This window comes from Trichomycterus rosablanca, chromosome 6 (genome assembly GCF_030014385.1).
Source record: "Trichomycterus rosablanca isolate fTriRos1 chromosome 6, fTriRos1.hap1, whole genome shotgun sequence".
NCBI lineage: Eukaryota > Metazoa > Chordata > Actinopteri > Siluriformes > Trichomycteridae > Trichomycterus > Trichomycterus rosablanca.
The window spans coordinates 13,576,666-13,594,426 of record NC_085993.1 but is presented as its reverse complement, the minus strand read 5'-3'; the positions used below and the strand labels follow the sequence as shown (position 1 = coordinate 13,594,426).

At 37.6% G+C, this 17,761-nt stretch overlaps 4 protein-coding genes across 7 annotated transcripts in view; 3 read left to right on the top strand and 1 right to left on the bottom strand.

Moving 5' to 3' along the window:
• h6pd (hexose-6-phosphate dehydrogenase (glucose 1-dehydrogenase)) overlaps positions 1-3,312 on the top strand; it is a 7,490-nt gene extending 4,178 nt beyond the window's left edge. Inside the window, exon 4 of the mRNA XM_062997441.1 lies at positions 187-3,312. Coding sequence (XP_062853511.1) covers positions 187-1,523 — 1,337 coding nt within the window. The 3' untranslated portion in view covers positions 1,524-3,312. The remainder of the gene's footprint in view (positions 1-186) is intronic.
• The window catches only part of LOC134316908 (uncharacterized), a 23,474-nt gene extending 10,877 nt beyond the window's left edge, over positions 1-12,597 (bottom strand). For 2 of the 4 annotated variants that reach the window (XR_010013141.1, XM_062997445.1), the window contains exons 1-10: positions 12,005-12,205; positions 11,204-11,263; positions 9,181-9,266; positions 7,442-7,533; positions 7,239-7,334; positions 7,033-7,095; positions 6,518-6,597; positions 6,301-6,431; positions 6,129-6,195; positions 4,911-4,994 (exon numbers count right to left, since the gene is read on the bottom strand). Coding sequence is in view for 3 of the 4 variants with exons in the window: in XM_062997445.1 (XP_062853515.1) it covers positions 4,915-4,994; positions 6,129-6,195; positions 6,301-6,431; positions 6,518-6,597; positions 7,033-7,095; positions 7,239-7,312 (495 nt within the window). In the remaining variant the exon portion in view is untranslated. Of the gene's footprint in view, positions 1-4,910; positions 4,995-6,128; positions 6,196-6,300; positions 6,432-6,517; positions 6,598-7,032; positions 7,096-7,238; positions 7,335-7,441; positions 7,534-9,180; positions 9,267-11,203; positions 11,264-12,004; positions 12,209-12,529 lie in introns of those variants that run through there. The other 2 variants (XM_062997444.1, XM_062997447.1) reach the window with 2 other exon arrangements.
• rbp7b (retinol binding protein 7b, cellular) lies at positions 9,482-11,860 on the top strand. Its single transcript, XM_062997448.1, has 4 exons — positions 9,482-9,581; positions 10,328-10,506; positions 11,044-11,145; positions 11,229-11,860. The coding sequence occupies exons 1-4, from the start codon at positions 9,509-9,511 to the stop codon at positions 11,280-11,282; spliced, it is 408 nt and encodes a 135-aa protein (XP_062853518.1). The 5' UTR covers positions 9,482-9,508; the 3' UTR covers positions 11,283-11,860.
• On the top strand, positions 12,298-17,761 carry cenps (centromere protein S). The gene is made up of 5 exons (XM_062997449.1): positions 12,298-12,512; positions 14,678-14,801; positions 14,888-14,921; positions 17,244-17,310; positions 17,435-17,761. Exons 1-5 carry the CDS (start codon positions 12,486-12,488, stop codon positions 17,579-17,581), a joined length of 399 nt encoding a protein of 132 aa, XP_062853519.1. The 5' UTR covers positions 12,298-12,485; the 3' UTR covers positions 17,582-17,761.

Here is a 17,761-nt window from a genome sequence, read left to right as displayed (position 1 = left end):
AAAGGGTTCCGTTAAGGGCTGCGCGCGGGTCGGGGGATGTGTGAGCAGCAATATACCCTCTTTAACTGCAAAAAAATCTGGGATCCCAAGCAGCAGAAGACAAATTGACTATGCTAAATTATATAATAATTATAATTATATAATAATCCTAGTTCTAAAGTTGTCTGTACATATTTGTGCTTTCAGGTGTGGTCATCACTGGTGACTCTCCCCAATACGATGGCATTCCCATATTCATGTCATCGGGTAAAATGCTCGAAGAACGTGTTGGATATGCTCGCATTGTTTTTAAAAATGATATATTTTGCCTTCAGGACTACAACAGCATCCATTGCAAGCCCAAACAGATTGTATTCTATCTGGGGCATGGAGAACTCCAGCAGCCTGCAATTCTTGTCAGCAAAAACTTGTTTAAACCAGCTCTGGTACACAGTGATTGGAAAGAAGTTACTGAGCATAAAGACCTTTCTGTGCTGGGGTCACCACTCTCCGACTATTACGTCCAGTCTCCAGTAGTGACGACAGAGGCTTATTACACACTCATTTCTAATATATTCCATGCACGTAAGGACAGCTTCATCAGCACCGAGAACCTCATGGCATCATGGGCTTTCTGGACACCACTGTTAGAAAGCCTGTTCAGGGCTGTTCCTCGGTTTTACCCTGGTGGAAATGCCAACGGTGACCTATTAAACTTCAAGCTGCAAGGTCGGAAGGTTGCTTTCATTAGTGAGGAGGAGGTTAATGTGATTCAGCAAAGTCCAGAGGAGAACTTTCAGGTCATGCAAGGGAAGTTCCGCAGCGCTGAAATGGTGTCGGCCTGGTCCAAGGAGCTGGTGGAACGCTTGGCCTCCGACCTGCTTAACATAGCGGAGGAGGTCGTTCAGAGTGAAGGTCAGTTCCATCTGGCCTTGTCAGGTGGCTCCAGTCCCATTTCACTGTTTCTTGAGCTGGCTTCGCACCACTATACCTTTCCATGGAGTCAGACTCATGTATGGCTGGCTGATGAACGCTGCGTGCCACCAACTGAGATGGACTCGAACTTTAATTCCATTTACAGCCATTTGCTGCAGCATATCCGCATTCCTTACTTCAACATCCATCCTATGCCAGTGCAGCTCAACCAGCGCTTGTGTGTAGAGGAAGATGGAGGCGCACTGATTTATGAAAAGGAAATAAGCAGACTGGTTAACGGCTCCAGGTTCCATTATATACTGCTAGGTGTAGGTGAGGATGGCCACACTGCTTCACTGTTCCAGGACACGAAACTGGACGATAGTGAGGAAAGACTGGTGACCTTGACCGAAAGTCCAGTTAAACCCCACCAGCGTATGAGCCTTACTTTCAGTGCCATTAACAAAGCAAACAGGGTTGGTATTTTAGTGATGGGGAAGAGAAAACACGAGCTTGTTGTTCAGCTCAGTAGAATTAAGGGTAAAACAGAAAGGTACCCAGTCACAAGTGTACAGCCAAAAAATGGAACTCTAACATGGTATTTAGATTATGATGCACTTTTAGGATGAAAAGGATGCTAGGCTGGAAATTAGGAAATATTTCAAATGATTGATTTAAAGAAAAATTTATATAAACACACACAAGGAAAACATTGGGGGCAAGACACGAGTACTCTGGACAGGGTGGCAGTCTATCACAGGGCTTCAGCCATCCGCCCAACAGACATAGCCATTCATGTCTGTTTAGATGCCTGGCCGGCTGATAGCACTGCTGAGATCTGAACCCCGACCTCAGCAGCAGTGGGCTAGCATAACAGACCACTGAGCCTCTCAAGTACCCCCCCTATACATACACACACACACATTTATCAGATTTCAGGGATGTTTTGTAGCTGTTCGGTTAGGTTGCAAGGGAAATTTACTGTGAATTTGTAAATTAAATAGTCTTTTTTGCACTTAATTACTAAAAAGATTAAAGAAATATAATTTTTTAAAATAAAGTTGGGTACAATATATGCTGTATTTAGGTTAAAAAGGTTATAAAAGGTTATTTCTGCCTTATAAGATTGGTAGTGGCACCCAGAAATGACACAGAAGTGTGGCATATACTTTAGCACTATGAGCTTATTACTATACTGTAATAGCTCAATCATTCACACACACTGTATGGTTAAAATATATGTTCACACCCATTCTATAGTAACAGGTGTATGAAGTCAATTACATAAAATTAATTTTATGCAGGCCGCTTAGGTGGCGCAGCGGTAAAACGCGCTAGCACACCAGAGCTGACATTTTGAACTTGTCGATTCGAAACTCAGCTCTGCCATCTGGCTGGCTGGGCGGCTGCACGAACAACAATTGGCTTGTTGATGCAGTTATGACCTCTGCTGGCTGATTGACCTGCACAGAGTCGAGGGATAATGCGTTGATCAGGGTGTGGCTCTCTGGACACAAAGCTTAACTCGCCTTGTGCAGGTGAAAAAATGCAATTGGATATGACTAGATTGGGAGGAAATTGCAAAAAAATAAAATAAAATAAAAATAATACATTTTATGCTTCCAACTCCTTTTTAACCAGGTGTGTGCACAAAGTGAAGTCCATACAGTCATTTTTTGAGTTAACTGTGACCTGTGGTGCTAATGTGCTGGTGTGTAGATGCTTGAGGGCCTAGACAGTTTGACACATTTGCTGGGACCATGATGTCTGGTCATCAGTCCATGAACTGAAGTTCAATTATAAGAAGAAGCAACAAATGCAGCTAAAGATTAAGGTAGGAATTACTTTTTCACAGAGGGCCAGTTGGTTTTGAATGTATCATTGTTTTTTTTTTTATTGTTTTTTTTAACTTATAATTACATACTTTTTGTTAATATTTGGATATTTGGAGTTAAAATCTGTTTGTACATTTGGAGATGTATGTACTTGGAACATATGAAATAACAAAAACAAAAGTGGTTGATTATTGTTGGTTACCCTTGATTACAGTTGTAGCTAAAGGTAGGTTTCTGGCAGCACTGCCTTGGCTTTAAAGGCAAACATTCCAAACATGCCCATAATGTAGCAGGTATATTCAAGATACATTCCTTAGAAAAAGTGCCTTATCATTGCTGGTTTTGTTACTCGTGTTTAAGGACCTGTTTACACCACACAAATGCCTTAATGTTTTCATTAATTAAATGATAAACTATCCAATTTATTTTAAACCTGAGAGTAAAAATAAATCTTTGTTGACAACTTGGGTGAGAAGGGAGAAAGTTTAAATGTTTGAATGTTGTGGTTTAAATGTTACACAGATGACTATCCATTACAGTGGTGCAAAATATGAAAAAGGAAAAATAAATTTTATATGAATGAGTGATATTGTTATCTGTGTATTAATATGTGTGTTATTCGTGATTGTATTCATTAATTTACCTTTACTAACAACAATGTACTGGTCAAGATCACAAAAGTAAGCACTGCTTTATGAGCATGTTATCACACCCTGCCTCACATTTAGGGTCAATGCACGTGCCTCTATATTTAAGGAGATTGGAGGAAACCAGCGTGCAGATGAAACTGAGTAACAGATTGAACCTCTCGACCTTCATTTTAGTAGTTTAAAATCTTAACCTGTGTGTCTGAATTTATAGCACTCCAGGTTCCCCATCACACTCAGCGTATGATGCCCTGTCTAGGGTCTATTTTTGTGCTGTGCTTAGAATCAGAATCAGTCTTTATTGGCCAAGTATGCTCACACATACAAGGAATTAGTTTTGGGTTACACAGATGCTCACAGTGTGCGAAAAATACAATAAAGACATTCATATCACACACAACTCACTCTTTCTGTACCACACACATTCACACCTGTAAACATTAGCATGTGCAATTCACATTATTGGATAAAAGGTGCAGTTTTTGTGCAATAGGAACTATAGAAAGTTGTGTGTCATTGTATACATTAAATAGGTAATTTGTCGAAATGTCAAGAGGATTAACAGTTCTGTAGTGTTCAAAAGTTAATTAGCATAATGTATTGTGGAAAAAAGCTTCTGTGTAGCCTGGTCGTTCTACAAGTGTTCATGGGATAGATAGACTTTGGACCCATAAACTCTGATCAGGACCAGGATCGGTTAGTTTTGTCATTGATATAAATATTTTGTATTTGCTTTAATATGTAGCATATGCAGCGTGAGGCATTAATTTATTCTTGCGCCCAGGGTGTCTACAGGAAATCCACGCAGGTATAGAGGCAACATGCTAAATTCATCAGTCTGTGACTAAATTTGCGGATTGAACTAAGGTGCCCAAGGTCCTGATGCTTTGCGGGGACCTCACTACCTTCTAGCCACCAGTGCCACCCCAGTATAAAAAAATATATATACATTAAACTTAAAATTTAACAACGTAGGTATTAGTACCTACATATATTATTAAATATGTATTACATTTACATTTTTGTCATTTAGCAGACGATTTTATCCAAAGCAACTTAAAGTATACAGTCCAAGCAAATGAGGGTTAAGGGCCTTGCTCAAGGGCCCAACAGTGGCAACCTGGCAGTGGTGGGGTTTGAACCAGCAACCTTCTGCTTACTAGTCCAGTACCTTAACCGCTAGGCTACAACTGCCCCTGCAAATATGTATTAATCAGTTTTATATTTAGATAAAGTAAATCATACAGACTGACAAGAAAAGAGGTGGGGTAATTTCCTCATAAATACAAACAATACTCTGTGTTCTAGTCACTGTGTTCTGGTAACTCCTGTTTCGTAACAACTGAATGGATTAATTCTGGCTAAGTGGCTATGAATAGTATTTCACTTCCTTCCCTGCATATGGTCAGTACTGTAACAAAATACCCTCAGTAACAGGAGCCAACCAAGCTCAGCTAAATATCCATCTGAAGCTTACTGGGGATCTTTAAATAATAGATGGTTTTGTATGTGAGACAAACAGTAGTTCACTCACCAGCCTAGAGGCATGCTGCTTCTCTGAACCAGTTTGGATGCATTCTGTAGATCATCCAGAGGAATCCTCTTACTGTGAAGAACACTATGTGAAGACCAGGTTATTACAATTAGTAAATTCACAAACAATAAAAGAATAAATCATGCAAACTGAAACATAACAATACACTAAAATGTCTTCAAAACATGCAACCCAATGTATTATGGTCTATTCACTATTTTAAAATATCCATACACTTAATATTCCCTATGGTGTGCAGTCTGTATTCACACATTCCTGCTCACAGACCAGCGAAACAACTAACAGTTTAGAGCTAAAATACTGTAACTACAACTAAAGATGTAAATAAAACTAAATAACAAATGTTTCTACACAATGCTGTTTTACTGCAATACACAAAATGGAACAAATGTTGTTAAAAAATATCCAAATACATTTATTTTATTTTTGCTCCTGTATTTAAGGATCGCAAAAGCGGATCATTCTGGTCCACACAGCCGATTTGACAGTTTTTAGGCCAAATGTCTTTCCTGACGAAACCATCCTTATTATGTCTGGGCTTGGGACTGGCACTGAGAGCACAGCAACAGGTGCACCTCCAAATAGTTAGGCTGTTCAGCCATTCCCCTTAATCTCAGACAAAGCCAATTATGTCTGTGTAGATGCCCGAAGAGCCGACAGCAGTTTATTAGTAAGCTAGTCTGATTTTTGGGACAGTGGTAACCTAGTGGGTAGAGCTTTGGTCTAGCAATCGGAAGATTCTAGATTCAAATCCGGCTCTGCCATGCAGCCACTGTTGGGCCCTTGAGCAAAGCCCTTAACCCTGTCTGCTCCAATTGTACCGCACAATGGCTGACCCCAGCTTCCAAACAAGCTGGGATATGTGGAAAAAGAATTCAGGTGTACTGTATATGTGTATATGTATATATGAAAAATAATAAATGGTCTATTTCTATTTTACATCTGTACCACCAGAGTGCCCACATCCGAAAACACAATATAAATAAATAAAAAATAAAAAAGTAACATTGGTATAGACATGTACAAGTTTAAGATATATAATAAGTTTAATTTAATAAAAAGTTCCCATATGCCTTATCCAATTTAAATATTTGCAAGCAAAGTGAATTTAAATTACTAAGAAGTGACATACTGCTTTAAATACATTTGTCTTTTTTAATGGTTTAATGAGAATTAAACTGGTTTCAGCTAATTTACCTGTTGATATAATGCAAGCCCATGAAAATACCATTGAAACCAGATACAGCTCTGGAGTGGTCTTCTCCTAAAACACATCATCTTTATTATTTCTAAATACAAACCTCTATTAAGGCAGTGGGTAGAAGTAACTGCTACATGTTTGAACTGTTGAGTCATGTAATTTACTTACACACTGGTGGGCAGTGAAGGTCAGGAAGATGGTACAAAGTCCCTGGGTAAATGAAAGCACTCCAAATGTGTGGTAAGCTGCCCTGATACTCTTGGGCACAGGGTCAGTGAGAGTAAGAGTCACAGCTAACCCTTTAACAGAGACAGAAAGTATCACCATAAACATGCATATTTAATATTCATTAAGTAGTATTATTTACGTAACAGAGAATGACTACCTGTAGCCATAAAGGAGAACACGATAATGGCTATAAGATTGTTCAGAAGTGGCTTTTCACAGAAGCGGGAAGACTTGGGTCTGGCAACATGCAAAGAAATGTGCAGTTACTAACAATAGTTTGTGAAAAATTGTCTTACTCCTACCTAATCATGAGTCATAATATTGTAAATATCTTAATATCATCACTTTTATACCATAAATACACATTTAGTAACTGGCTTGACATTTAAATGTATTTATTAAACATGTTATTCCTCTGTTTAATAATGTGTTTCTTTTATTAACTGGAGTGGCTGCCACACAGCAACACTGGACCTGAGAACCTGTGTTTGATCCTGACCTCCAGTCACTGACTGTAAGGAGTTTTTCATGTTTTTCCATTGGCCATCTAGGTTACCTTTAGATACTTACATTTCCTGAGGTGGATAACGATGTGCTGTATAACTATTTGACTAGGTGACCAACCGTTCCTCTTTAAATAAAGTTAAGGGTTATAAATGCTGTATCACTTGCCTTGTCAATACATAGATCTGGGGTGTCAGGAAAAGCACCACGAAGATAAAAAGAACAATTTGACTGCAAGTTAAGATGAGATATACAAATATTTAAATATTTCATGTTAGTTGAAAGAACATACAAAAATTCATTTAGCATCATGTATCAATTGTATGTGTTTTGTAAGCAGAGTATTTCAAAATCCTTCCAGTTCAGCATCTTACAATCGTAGCCTTTGGTCTGGTGGAAGCCGCCTGCTGCTTTGAAAAGCTGCATGAACCAAAAAGTGATGAAACATTTCTTTTGCAAGCTGAGAAAAGCTGTAGAGACACAGAAGGTCATACATGTAGAAGGTCCTACATTAAATGACATCATTAAAAGAACAAATTAATGAAGGTGAAATAAGAAAAATAGTAATTCCACCCACCAGAGAGAAGTGCAGTTTTTCTTGTGAAGTAAAATGTAAGCCGTTTCACACGAGCACTGCAGGATTGCACCATCCAGTGGACAGACTGAACACTACACAGCAAAATATTCACTGTTATTCACTGGTAGCTGAATCAATCGGGTCTATGTTAATGCAAACAATATAGCCAAAAGTATGTGGACATTTGAACGTGACATTTATTCAAAAACAGTCACCAGTCTTTGCACAAAATTGCTACTGGAAATTTGTATCTATTCAGTCAAACAAGCATTCATAATGTCAGGCACTGATGTTAATCGAGGCTTACAGTCTAAGTCCCAGTTTATTTTTGTGTAGGCCACTAGAGATTTTCTACACCAAACAGTGTCTTTTTTTTGCACCTTTTACCAATGGATGTGACAGAAACACCTGAACTTAATAATGAGAATGGTTGTTCACATACTTTTGGCCAGATAGTGTACATAAATTAGTTAAAAAGGCACATATTAATAATTTATTGTGTTTGTAATCTTTAAATTACACAATGAAAACAGTGTAGAAATGTACACAATAAACTGTAATAAGACATGCATTTATCCATTCACTGTAACTGATCCAGAATATATCCAAAAAACTAAAATACAAAAATACAAATGGTCGGTGTTGCAGCAGGTTTTTATTAGCACTGGTACTTTGGGACTAAAGTTGGGACTTTATCTAATACAGCTAACAATAAATTTGGTATTTTATTATCTGGTTGGACAACTGGAATCAAATGTAGCTTCCACTTTGTTGGTATAAAAACCTGCAGCCAATCCAGCCTGTGTGAATATGATTGAACATCCCTGTCCTGCATGGTATGCCTCTCCATCACTTAGTATAAGGATAAGTGTAAAATAACTTGCATAACTGCTAAAGCAGTAAGGTTGGTGTTGGGTCAGCGGTTCAGGTACTAGACTAATTGTAAGGTCACGGGTTCAAGCCTGGTTCAACAGCCAGCTTGCCACTGTTTGTCAAGGTCCGTCCTCAATTGCTTGGACTGTATTTGGTCACATTATAAGTCGTTATAAATGTGTTTAAATATATGATTAATATCTAAACTTGTGGTTGGAACAACGTCATGATCATCTGGTTTTGTCTGATGGGATGTAGTCTATGCCAGTGGTTCTCAACCAGGGAGCCTAGAGCGGGGATCTGTTGCATTTGATTAAGAACAGTAAAAAAGAATGACACTTGATGGGACAGGAAAATCAATCGGATATTTGTATATTAAAGATTCCTTGTGATAATCTATTTCAATCTATTTTAAAGTGCCTATAGCCTACGTCATTAACCTGTTAACCCACTACATCAACCAAATTAAAAAATACCAAGATTATATACCTTCATCATTGATTCAGCAAATTTCACATAAACAAGAAAACAATAACTTTTGTTATCTTTGCTGTGACATGCTCACCGGTGGCCGATTTAGTTCTGCTGCGACCAAAGACAACCGACAAAAAAAGTCGATGTGAGTGCAGCTGCGAGCCTCCTCTAAAACCCAACAATAGGTGAAAGGCAGATGATGATGTAAAACTAACCCTCAATTATGTGCCAAACCCATTGATAACTTTCCATATAAGTTGGCTATTGTTTTTTTTTTTACTGCCAGCACTGTTGTGTCACAATATTGGTACTGTGTATCAAGACTATTTTGTCAAAGAGATGGTGAGTTGATTTAAAAAAGCTAAACATTTAGCAATACAATAACTGCATACCTTAAACAGTTCAACTTGCACACATTGTATTTTCGGTCCACAGCCAAACCCATTGTTCCTCCCCAAACATCCTTGAAAAAAGGGACCTGAAAGTATTTATATATAGTTGCAATTAGCAGCACAATGGCCCAACCAGTTATTTAAAACAGACATTGTGTAGAAGGGGTCACCCCTGCCCCAAATTACTACATACCAAGCACAGGACTGAAATATGACACATTACATCTGTGCCCTTTTACACACTTAAATTAGCTTAAATTCCAGCTGGTGGGTCCGTAAGTGTGCAGATACTGAAACAGCTTCTGACTGTTCACAGTGAATCTCAAGAATGCCAGCCAATTATAATGGAACATGGGACATTGTGGAAAATGAGAACTTTGAAGCGTACATGGTTGCTCTTGGTGAGTAGGATAATTTAAATATTTGTATGGAACACAGACATAAACAAAGCAGTATATATTTTTAAAAGAAATGATCACAGTCTTATAGTCTTATAGTAACATATCCGCAAAACAAATCAGTTTAGAAAAATACATTTAGTAAATACATTTAGTAATTTTACACAGAAGACCAAAGGATTGTTCTTAATCTAAGATGATTTTTTGGACAAGGTGACAATCACAGTGAACAAACACTTAATTACTTAAACACAAGCCCAGTTAATAGTAGCCAACCCTTTTCCTGCTTGTTTGTAGTAATCTGTAATAAGGCAGTATTGATTACAGTTTTTAATAGGTTAGAATCATCTGATTTTAGTTTTTATTATTATTATTATTATTATTGTTAGTGTCCATTACATTTACTGTTTTAAACCTATTTACATTCTTGTACTTAAATTCAGTTTGGTAGTGTTGTAAGTCTTTCTTCTTTTAACCACGATAACCATAAATAGTATTTTAGGACTTTAGTGGCACCATGGAGAGAGTAACAGGTGGTGTGAATGTTGCACAGCTCCAAGATCCCTGCATTCAAATCTCATTTTTGGTTACTGTACATGTCTGTTGTGATTATAATTTGCCTTTAGGTGTAGATAAGTAAAAGAGTAGATATGTGATGCCCTGCAGTCAATATACTTCTCCTTACTCGTGTTATTAAAGATGAATAAATCATCACAAAAACCAAATGTGTTTTTTCCACTTAAATACAGGGATTGACTTTGCTACACGAAAAATAGCTGGGGTGTTAAAGCCACAGAAAGTGATTGAGCAAGATGGAGACTCTTTCAACATCAGAACTCTGACCAGCTTTAGGAATTACTCATGCGTATTTAAAGTTGGTGAACAGTTCGAGGAGGTTACCAAAGGTCTGGACAACAGAAAATGCCAGGTCGGTGCACAAACATACACATTAACACACTATGAGAGGGATAATTTATGCAGAATAATACTTCGCTTAGTATGTTTTGTTTTATATCCAACAAGTTCCATAGAAACATCATAAATATCAGGATCTAAATGTATATTTTTCAGTTGTCGGAACATGTGATTTGAAAATAAATCATCTGTCTTTATGCTGTCTCATAGTAGTAGGCTGGTTAACTGCTAAGAATTTAGGTTAGCTTATGTTTGTCAGAGCAATTTATTTACCAGCAGCCAAATCTTAACTTAAACAAGCTCAACACTGCAATGCGTAACACTAGTCATACAGTCCTGACCTAACTACTCACACAAAATATTTTCATTAATATAAAACTATATAAAATATTTCATAAAATGTAATTTTATTCATGTAATGATACACATCTGATTCACTGTCAGCTAGCTAGTGAAAAATAGTAAGCCTGCAGTCTAGCCTTTATACTAGCATGAGTGAGGTTTCAGGATCAGTTGTGACACCAGTGATAATTTTATTGTTCATTTGCAGACGGTGGTGAACTGGGACGGTAATAAGCTTGTGTGTGTACAAAAAGGAGAAAAGAAAAACAGGGGATGGACTCACTGGATAGAGGGAGATACTCTCTACCTGGTATATTCATATTTCTAACTTAAAACAATGTTGCAGTGATTTTATACAGTTCACTTACCTGTTTTGTATCTTTATTCTTTTAGGAGCTCAGATGTGAAGACCAAATCTGCAAGCAAACCTATAAAAGAACAGCTTAATGTGAATTCTGTTTAGACATGTTCGAGTTTTGGACCTAAACTAGCAATTATTGTGATTAATATTTTGTTATAGAATACATTTTTATCACATGCATACTGTTTTATAATGACAAATATTTTGTAACAATACTGTAAGGTTTTACAGTGAAGACCAAATAAATTACACTATTCGAGTGCAAACAAATGTCTAACATTAACCATTATGTTTTCTCATTGTTCAAAGCACTCCAAACATTGAAGAGAATTATTATTAACACTATTAACACATCTAGTGTATATGTCAGAAAAAATGTGTGGTATGGGTGATACAAGTACAACACTTAGTCACATGCATTTTTGTGTCAAAGTCTATTATTTAAACACATGACGTCACATTACTCTACAATACATCACTTGTATCTATGTATCTGTGTATCTGTCTGTCTGTCTGTCTGTCTGTCTGTCTGTCTGTCTGTCTGTCTATCTATCTATCTATCTATCTATCTATCTATCTATCTATCTATCTATCTATCTATCTGGTAAAATATGTTACGGAAATAAATAAATAAATGAAATATCAGATGGTGTTACAGATAAGGCAAATAAAAACTACTAACAAAGTTGGTGTTTTAATGCATTTTGTGAATAAATATTTTTAAATTACTATTCCGAAAGACTTGAAACATTTTTAAATCTCAATTTTTAGTAACCCTTGTCCTATTTAAAGGTGCACAGGTCATAACCTTTGAAAACAAAGTTCTCTTCATGTTTGAGTTTGCGCCGGATGGTTTCCTCCAATCTGCGTCCAACAAGTAAATGGCATCTTATCAATGGTGTAGTTACTGTTTTAGGGTGGCATAGGCATGCTCTCACCAACAGCCTGTAGGAATTTCCAGCAGTGTTTCAGACTGTGTGTAAATCCCACACACGATGAGTGTACTTTATGGTTTCAGGGTACAGTATGTCCATTATCTGATCTTAGAGTAGTATGAGATTTTGGAATTGGCCTGAATCTGTTCAGCCGATGGGAGCCTGAAGAAGTTTGACTCCTCATCAGCAGAGGACGCTGCTTTCATTACTCAGTAACAGAGCTGCTCCAAACTAACGCCTCGTTTCGCGCAATTTTTAACCATCTGATCGTAAAAGTGCTGCTAGTTTCGTTTTCTAATCTAAATCTAAAGTAGTTACTTGTATAAGAAGCTGAGAACGCTTATAAAGATCACAATGGATGAGGATGAAGCGAATATACAGGTAAGAACATCACCGACCGGCTGGAGTAGCTGCAGCACTTCCACATGAAAGTTTATTTTGTTGTTTTTCTCTTCGCCTCTAACAGCTAACAGCTTTTAACTGATTGTGGAACTTAAAAACACTTTAATGCTTCAACTTTTTTTTCCTGAACACGATAACGCAGTGTCAGTTTGTTTCTTACACGTCTCCATTATACATGTCTCTATTATACAACGGATAGTTCCGGTCCTAAAATCTGATTGGCTGAGCCGCGTTGGAAGCCTTTGTAAAATCCCCCAATATACGCACACCTATGACCACCTCACATCATTCCATATTAATACGCCACTGAAAAGAAAAAGTACAAACTTGTTTGAACACTATTTGAAGTCATGTACTATACATGGAAATGTCCAGATTAATATAAACAGTAATCCTAATCATTAAGCGGGTGTTTCGTCCAAGAAATAGTGTAATAGTGTTTGTGGAGGAATGTTTATTGCGAATGTTATGTTAGCCCTGATGTTGCCTAGCAACACTGTTAACGGACTACCTGATTTCGCGGAAGAATGCTTTTTGTAAGTGTTTTTGTAAATAAAAACATTTATAAATTGAACATTGTTGTATTTTATTATATTTTATGTTCACCGCCGTTTTATAAAAGCAATAAGCCACTCGAGACCGTGCGTTACTGCTATGATAAAAATTGCGAGTCTCGAGTGGCTTATTGCTTTATTTTATTATTATTTTTTCTATTACACGTTATTGTGTTTGCAACAACAAGAAAAGTGGTGTCACTAATCCTGGAAATGTCCTATCTGCAATTAAAACCCTTATTTGTTTAATTTCAAGTTTTATTAAAGTTACAAACCAATATTAACCCGCTGTGACTTAAATAATTCAAACTCAAACCAAAACATTCTAAAATATGAATGATAGTTTTACTATTGAAACCTTATTGTAGACCTCTGTATCCATTAGCTATAATAAACACTGTTATTGTAGTAATCCATTAAAGCTCATATGGTTGACATTCCTGGAAATTGTTTTTATAGAAAACAATAAAGAAAGTCATAAAATCTTATTACTAATAGGTTAAATGGCAGAAATATCCAGTACAAATGGGTTATGGTAGTATAATAGTGGGTTGTTTATTCAACCCCAAGGATTTCTGTTTTGGGTTCCTTTGCCTTCTTTATCAGAAATTGTTTAGGGGTTAAATCCTTAAAATTACATTTTCATATTAGAAAATAGCCAAACATTTAATTTTCTCTTCAAGAAGCCAAAACCTGGTGTAATAACAGTTGTGACCTGTGAAGACCTGGACTCCACAAGACATCTAAGGAGTCCTGTGGTATCTTGTACCTGAAAGGATCCAGTAGTCGTAAGGGTAATCGTCCAACAGTGCATCCTAGTGCCATCACTTATGTGGGTAAATGATGCGCATGTGCACGACTGACCATGTGATATTAGAAAAAACAGGATCAACAGCATCAGAGCAGTTGACCATCTTCTATTGCCCCACGGTTCAGTGCTGATGCCTGCATTAGCATTGTGCTATTGGCAGCTGACAGGAGTTTGACTGGTCTGCGACTTTATAGACCCATACTCAAAAAGGTTTAATGCACAGTGTTGTGACCAGTGTTAAAATTATCTGCAATTTGAGCCCATCTGTTGGTCCATTCCAGACGCCACAGCCTTTATGTCCAGTCTTGGCTGCCTGTTGGTGGTTAGTGGATCGTCCTTCCTCAAACCACTGTTGTGGTACTCGCCACAGTGGCCTGTGAGCACAAGTTACTGTTTGAAAGAGAATTCAGTCATCTGGCAAAAATGATTTGGCCCTTATAACAGGCTGTAATCACAAAGGTTTTTATGTCTGATCTGATCTGCTATATTCAACTCAAGAACCACAGATTACTACCATCAGCCTAACATTAAATATATCCCTGAACATCACATGCACAATTGCTAAAAGATGCCATGCACATTTTAAGGGGTGGTTTGAATGTTTTGGCACATCTGTGTATGTTTATATCATCCATAAAGAAACAAAAACCTACATTAACTCTAACTGTACCATAACCATTTGTTTAGCATGGTAGTTTATTTCTGTTGTTTTCTCTATGTTGTGGTCACTTTCACCTCCATACTGTGATTTTTCATGCATTGTTGTTTTATTGTTTCAGAGACTGAAGGCTGCTGTGCACTACACAGTTGGAAAACTTTGTGAAAGCACAGCGGCAGAGTGCGAGAAACAGATAAGTCGACAGGCTATAGCTGCAATTGCTGAAACCACGTTTCGACAATGTGGTACGATTGATTTGTCTTTGTAGTCACAGGTTTGGCATTAATATAAATTTGTTTAACATATGAATCACTTTGTTTTTGAATTGCAGAAATATTTGCCAAAGATCTAGAAGCTTTCGCAAAGTAAGTTTTACAGCAGTTTTTCCTCAGTCCCTAACTTATTGTAGCTGTGCACCTTGGGTTGCCAAGTAAAAAACTATCCAATAAAAACTGCTATAACAGCCTCTGATACAGTCCTTCATTTATTGTCATGTGTATAAATGGTAAATACATGCTTACTACATTGGCTTTAAAAGCCGAACAGTATCAAATACTCGTAAATAGTAGCTAACCTTGTTTGTTTTTTACCGAATGTGTCTTGAGTACAAAGGCTATACAGGTCCTTCTCAAATAATTAGCATATTGTGATAAAGTTCATTATTTTCCATAATGTAATGATAAAAATTAAACTTTCATATATTTTAGATTCATTGCACACCAACTGAAATATTTCAGGTCTTTTATTGTTTTAATACTGATGATTTTGGCATACAGCTCATGAAAACCCAAAATTCCTATCTCAAAAAATTAGCATATCATGAAAAGGTTCTCTAAACGAGCTATTAACCTAATCATCTGAATCAACGAATTAACTCTAAACACCTGCAAAAGATTCCTGAGGCTTTTAAAAACTCCCAGCCTGGTTCATTACTCAAAACTGCAATCATGGGTAAGACTGCCGACCTGACTGCTGTCCAGAAGGCCATCATTGACACCCTCAAGCAAGAGGGTAAGACACAGAAAGAAATTTCTGAACGAATAGGCTGTTCCCAGAGTGCTGTATCAAGGCACCTCAGTGGGAAGTCTGTGGGAAGGAAAAAGTGTGGCAGAAAACGCTGCACAACGAGAAGAGGTGACCGGACCCTGAGGAAGATTGTGGAGAAGGGCCGATTCCAGACCTTGGGGGACCTGCGGAAGCAGTGGACTGAGTCTGGAGTAGAAACATCCAGAGCCACCGTGCACAGGCGTGTGCAGGAAATGGGCTACAGGTGCCGCATTCCCCAGGTCAAGCCACTTTTGAACCAGAAACAGCGGCAGAAGCGCCTGACCTGGGCTACAGAGAAGCAGCACTGGACTGTTGCTCAGTGGTCCAAAGTACTGTTTTCGGATGAAAGCAAATTTTGCATGTCATTCGGAAATCAAGGTGCCAGAGTCTGGAGGAAGACTGGGGAGAAGGAAATGCCAAAATGCCTGAAGTCCAGTGTCAAGTACCCACAGTCAGTGATGGTCTGGGGTGCCATGTCAGCTGCTGGTGTTGGTCCACTGTGTTTTATCAAGGGCAGGGTCAATGCAGCTAGCTATCAGGAGATTTTGGAGCACTTCATGCTTCCATCTGCTGAAAAGCTTTATGGAGATGAAGATTTCATTTTTCAGCACGACCTGGCACCTGCTCACAGTGCCAAAACCACTGGTGAATGGTTTACTGACCATGGTATTACTGTGCTCAATTGGCCTGACAACTCTCCTGACCTGAACCCCATAGAGAATCTGTGGGATATTGTGAAGAGAAAGTTGAGAGACACAAGACCCAACACTCTGGATGAGCTTAAGGCCGCTATCGAAGCATCCTGGGCCTCCATAACACCTCAGCAGTGCCACAGGCTGATTGCCTCCATGCCACGCCGCATTGAAGCAGTCATTTCTGCAAAAGGATTCCCGACCAAGTATTGAGTGCATAACTGAACATAATTATTTGATGGTTGACTTTTTTTGTATTAAAAACACTTTTCTTTTATTGGTCGGATGAAATATGCTAATTTTTTGAGATAGGAATTTTGGGTTTTCATGAGCTGTATGCCAAAATCATCAGTATTAAAACAATAAAAGACCTGAAATATTTCAGTTGGTGTGCAATGAATCTAAAATATATGAAAGTTAAATTTTTATCATTACATTATGGAAAATAATGAACTTTATCACAATATGCTAATTTTTTGAGAAGGACCTGTATACATATCTGTACACATCCATGCTGGATACAGTAGGTAGTCAGACCCCTTGGGTTTACACACTTTTAACTGTTTTGTAGATTTGATTTTAGTGGATATAATTGCCTTTTTACCCATTAATCTATACTTATTTACACATAATAAGTGAAAACATGTTTTAATAGTAATTAATTAAGTCAGAAACTTAAATCTCAGACCCCTAATCCAACACTTTGTAGAAGCCCCTTTGGGAGCAATTTACAGCTTACAAGCTTTACATGACTGGATTCTGGCTTTTTGTTTTGTACCCAACCTGTGGTGCCACAGACAAACTGTACACACAGAAATGCAGTTTCTGTTCATAACATTTAATTAAGGCTGGCTTACTCCAGGTTTAGGATGGGAAAACCACACGGAAATGATTGCATCTTGACAGACCTACACTAACTAAACTTTTGAATGTTACATTTTTTTCTAGACATGCGAAACGACACACAGTCACCACTGATGACGTCAAACTTTTGGCAAGAAGGAGCACAGCACTGGTATGATACCTAAACTATACCTTTTTTTTTAGTCAGAAAGAACTCCAATTACTGACTGACTCATCAAGGCACATTTTATATATTTGTACATGCAAACATGTCAGTGTGGTCGTTTCTTTACTAGTCAAGCTACATCGAGCAAAAAAGTGAAGAACTGGCTACAAACAACCAGGAGCTAAAGGAGAAAAGAAAGAAGAATGCCACCAAGAGAAAAAGCAAAGACATGGAGGGTAATGAAGCAGAGGTGCAGACAATGGAAAATGATAACTAATTAATGTAGCCATGGTAATATTGTCGAACAGGTCAAAATTATGGATTTTGGACAATGCAATATGACAGACTATTTTTTTTTTTTGTGAAGAACAGTTGCATTTTTCCAACAAGTCTTTCAATGAATTACTCACAGACATGCATCGTTTTTAAATTTTATTGTAATATAGAACTTCCAAAA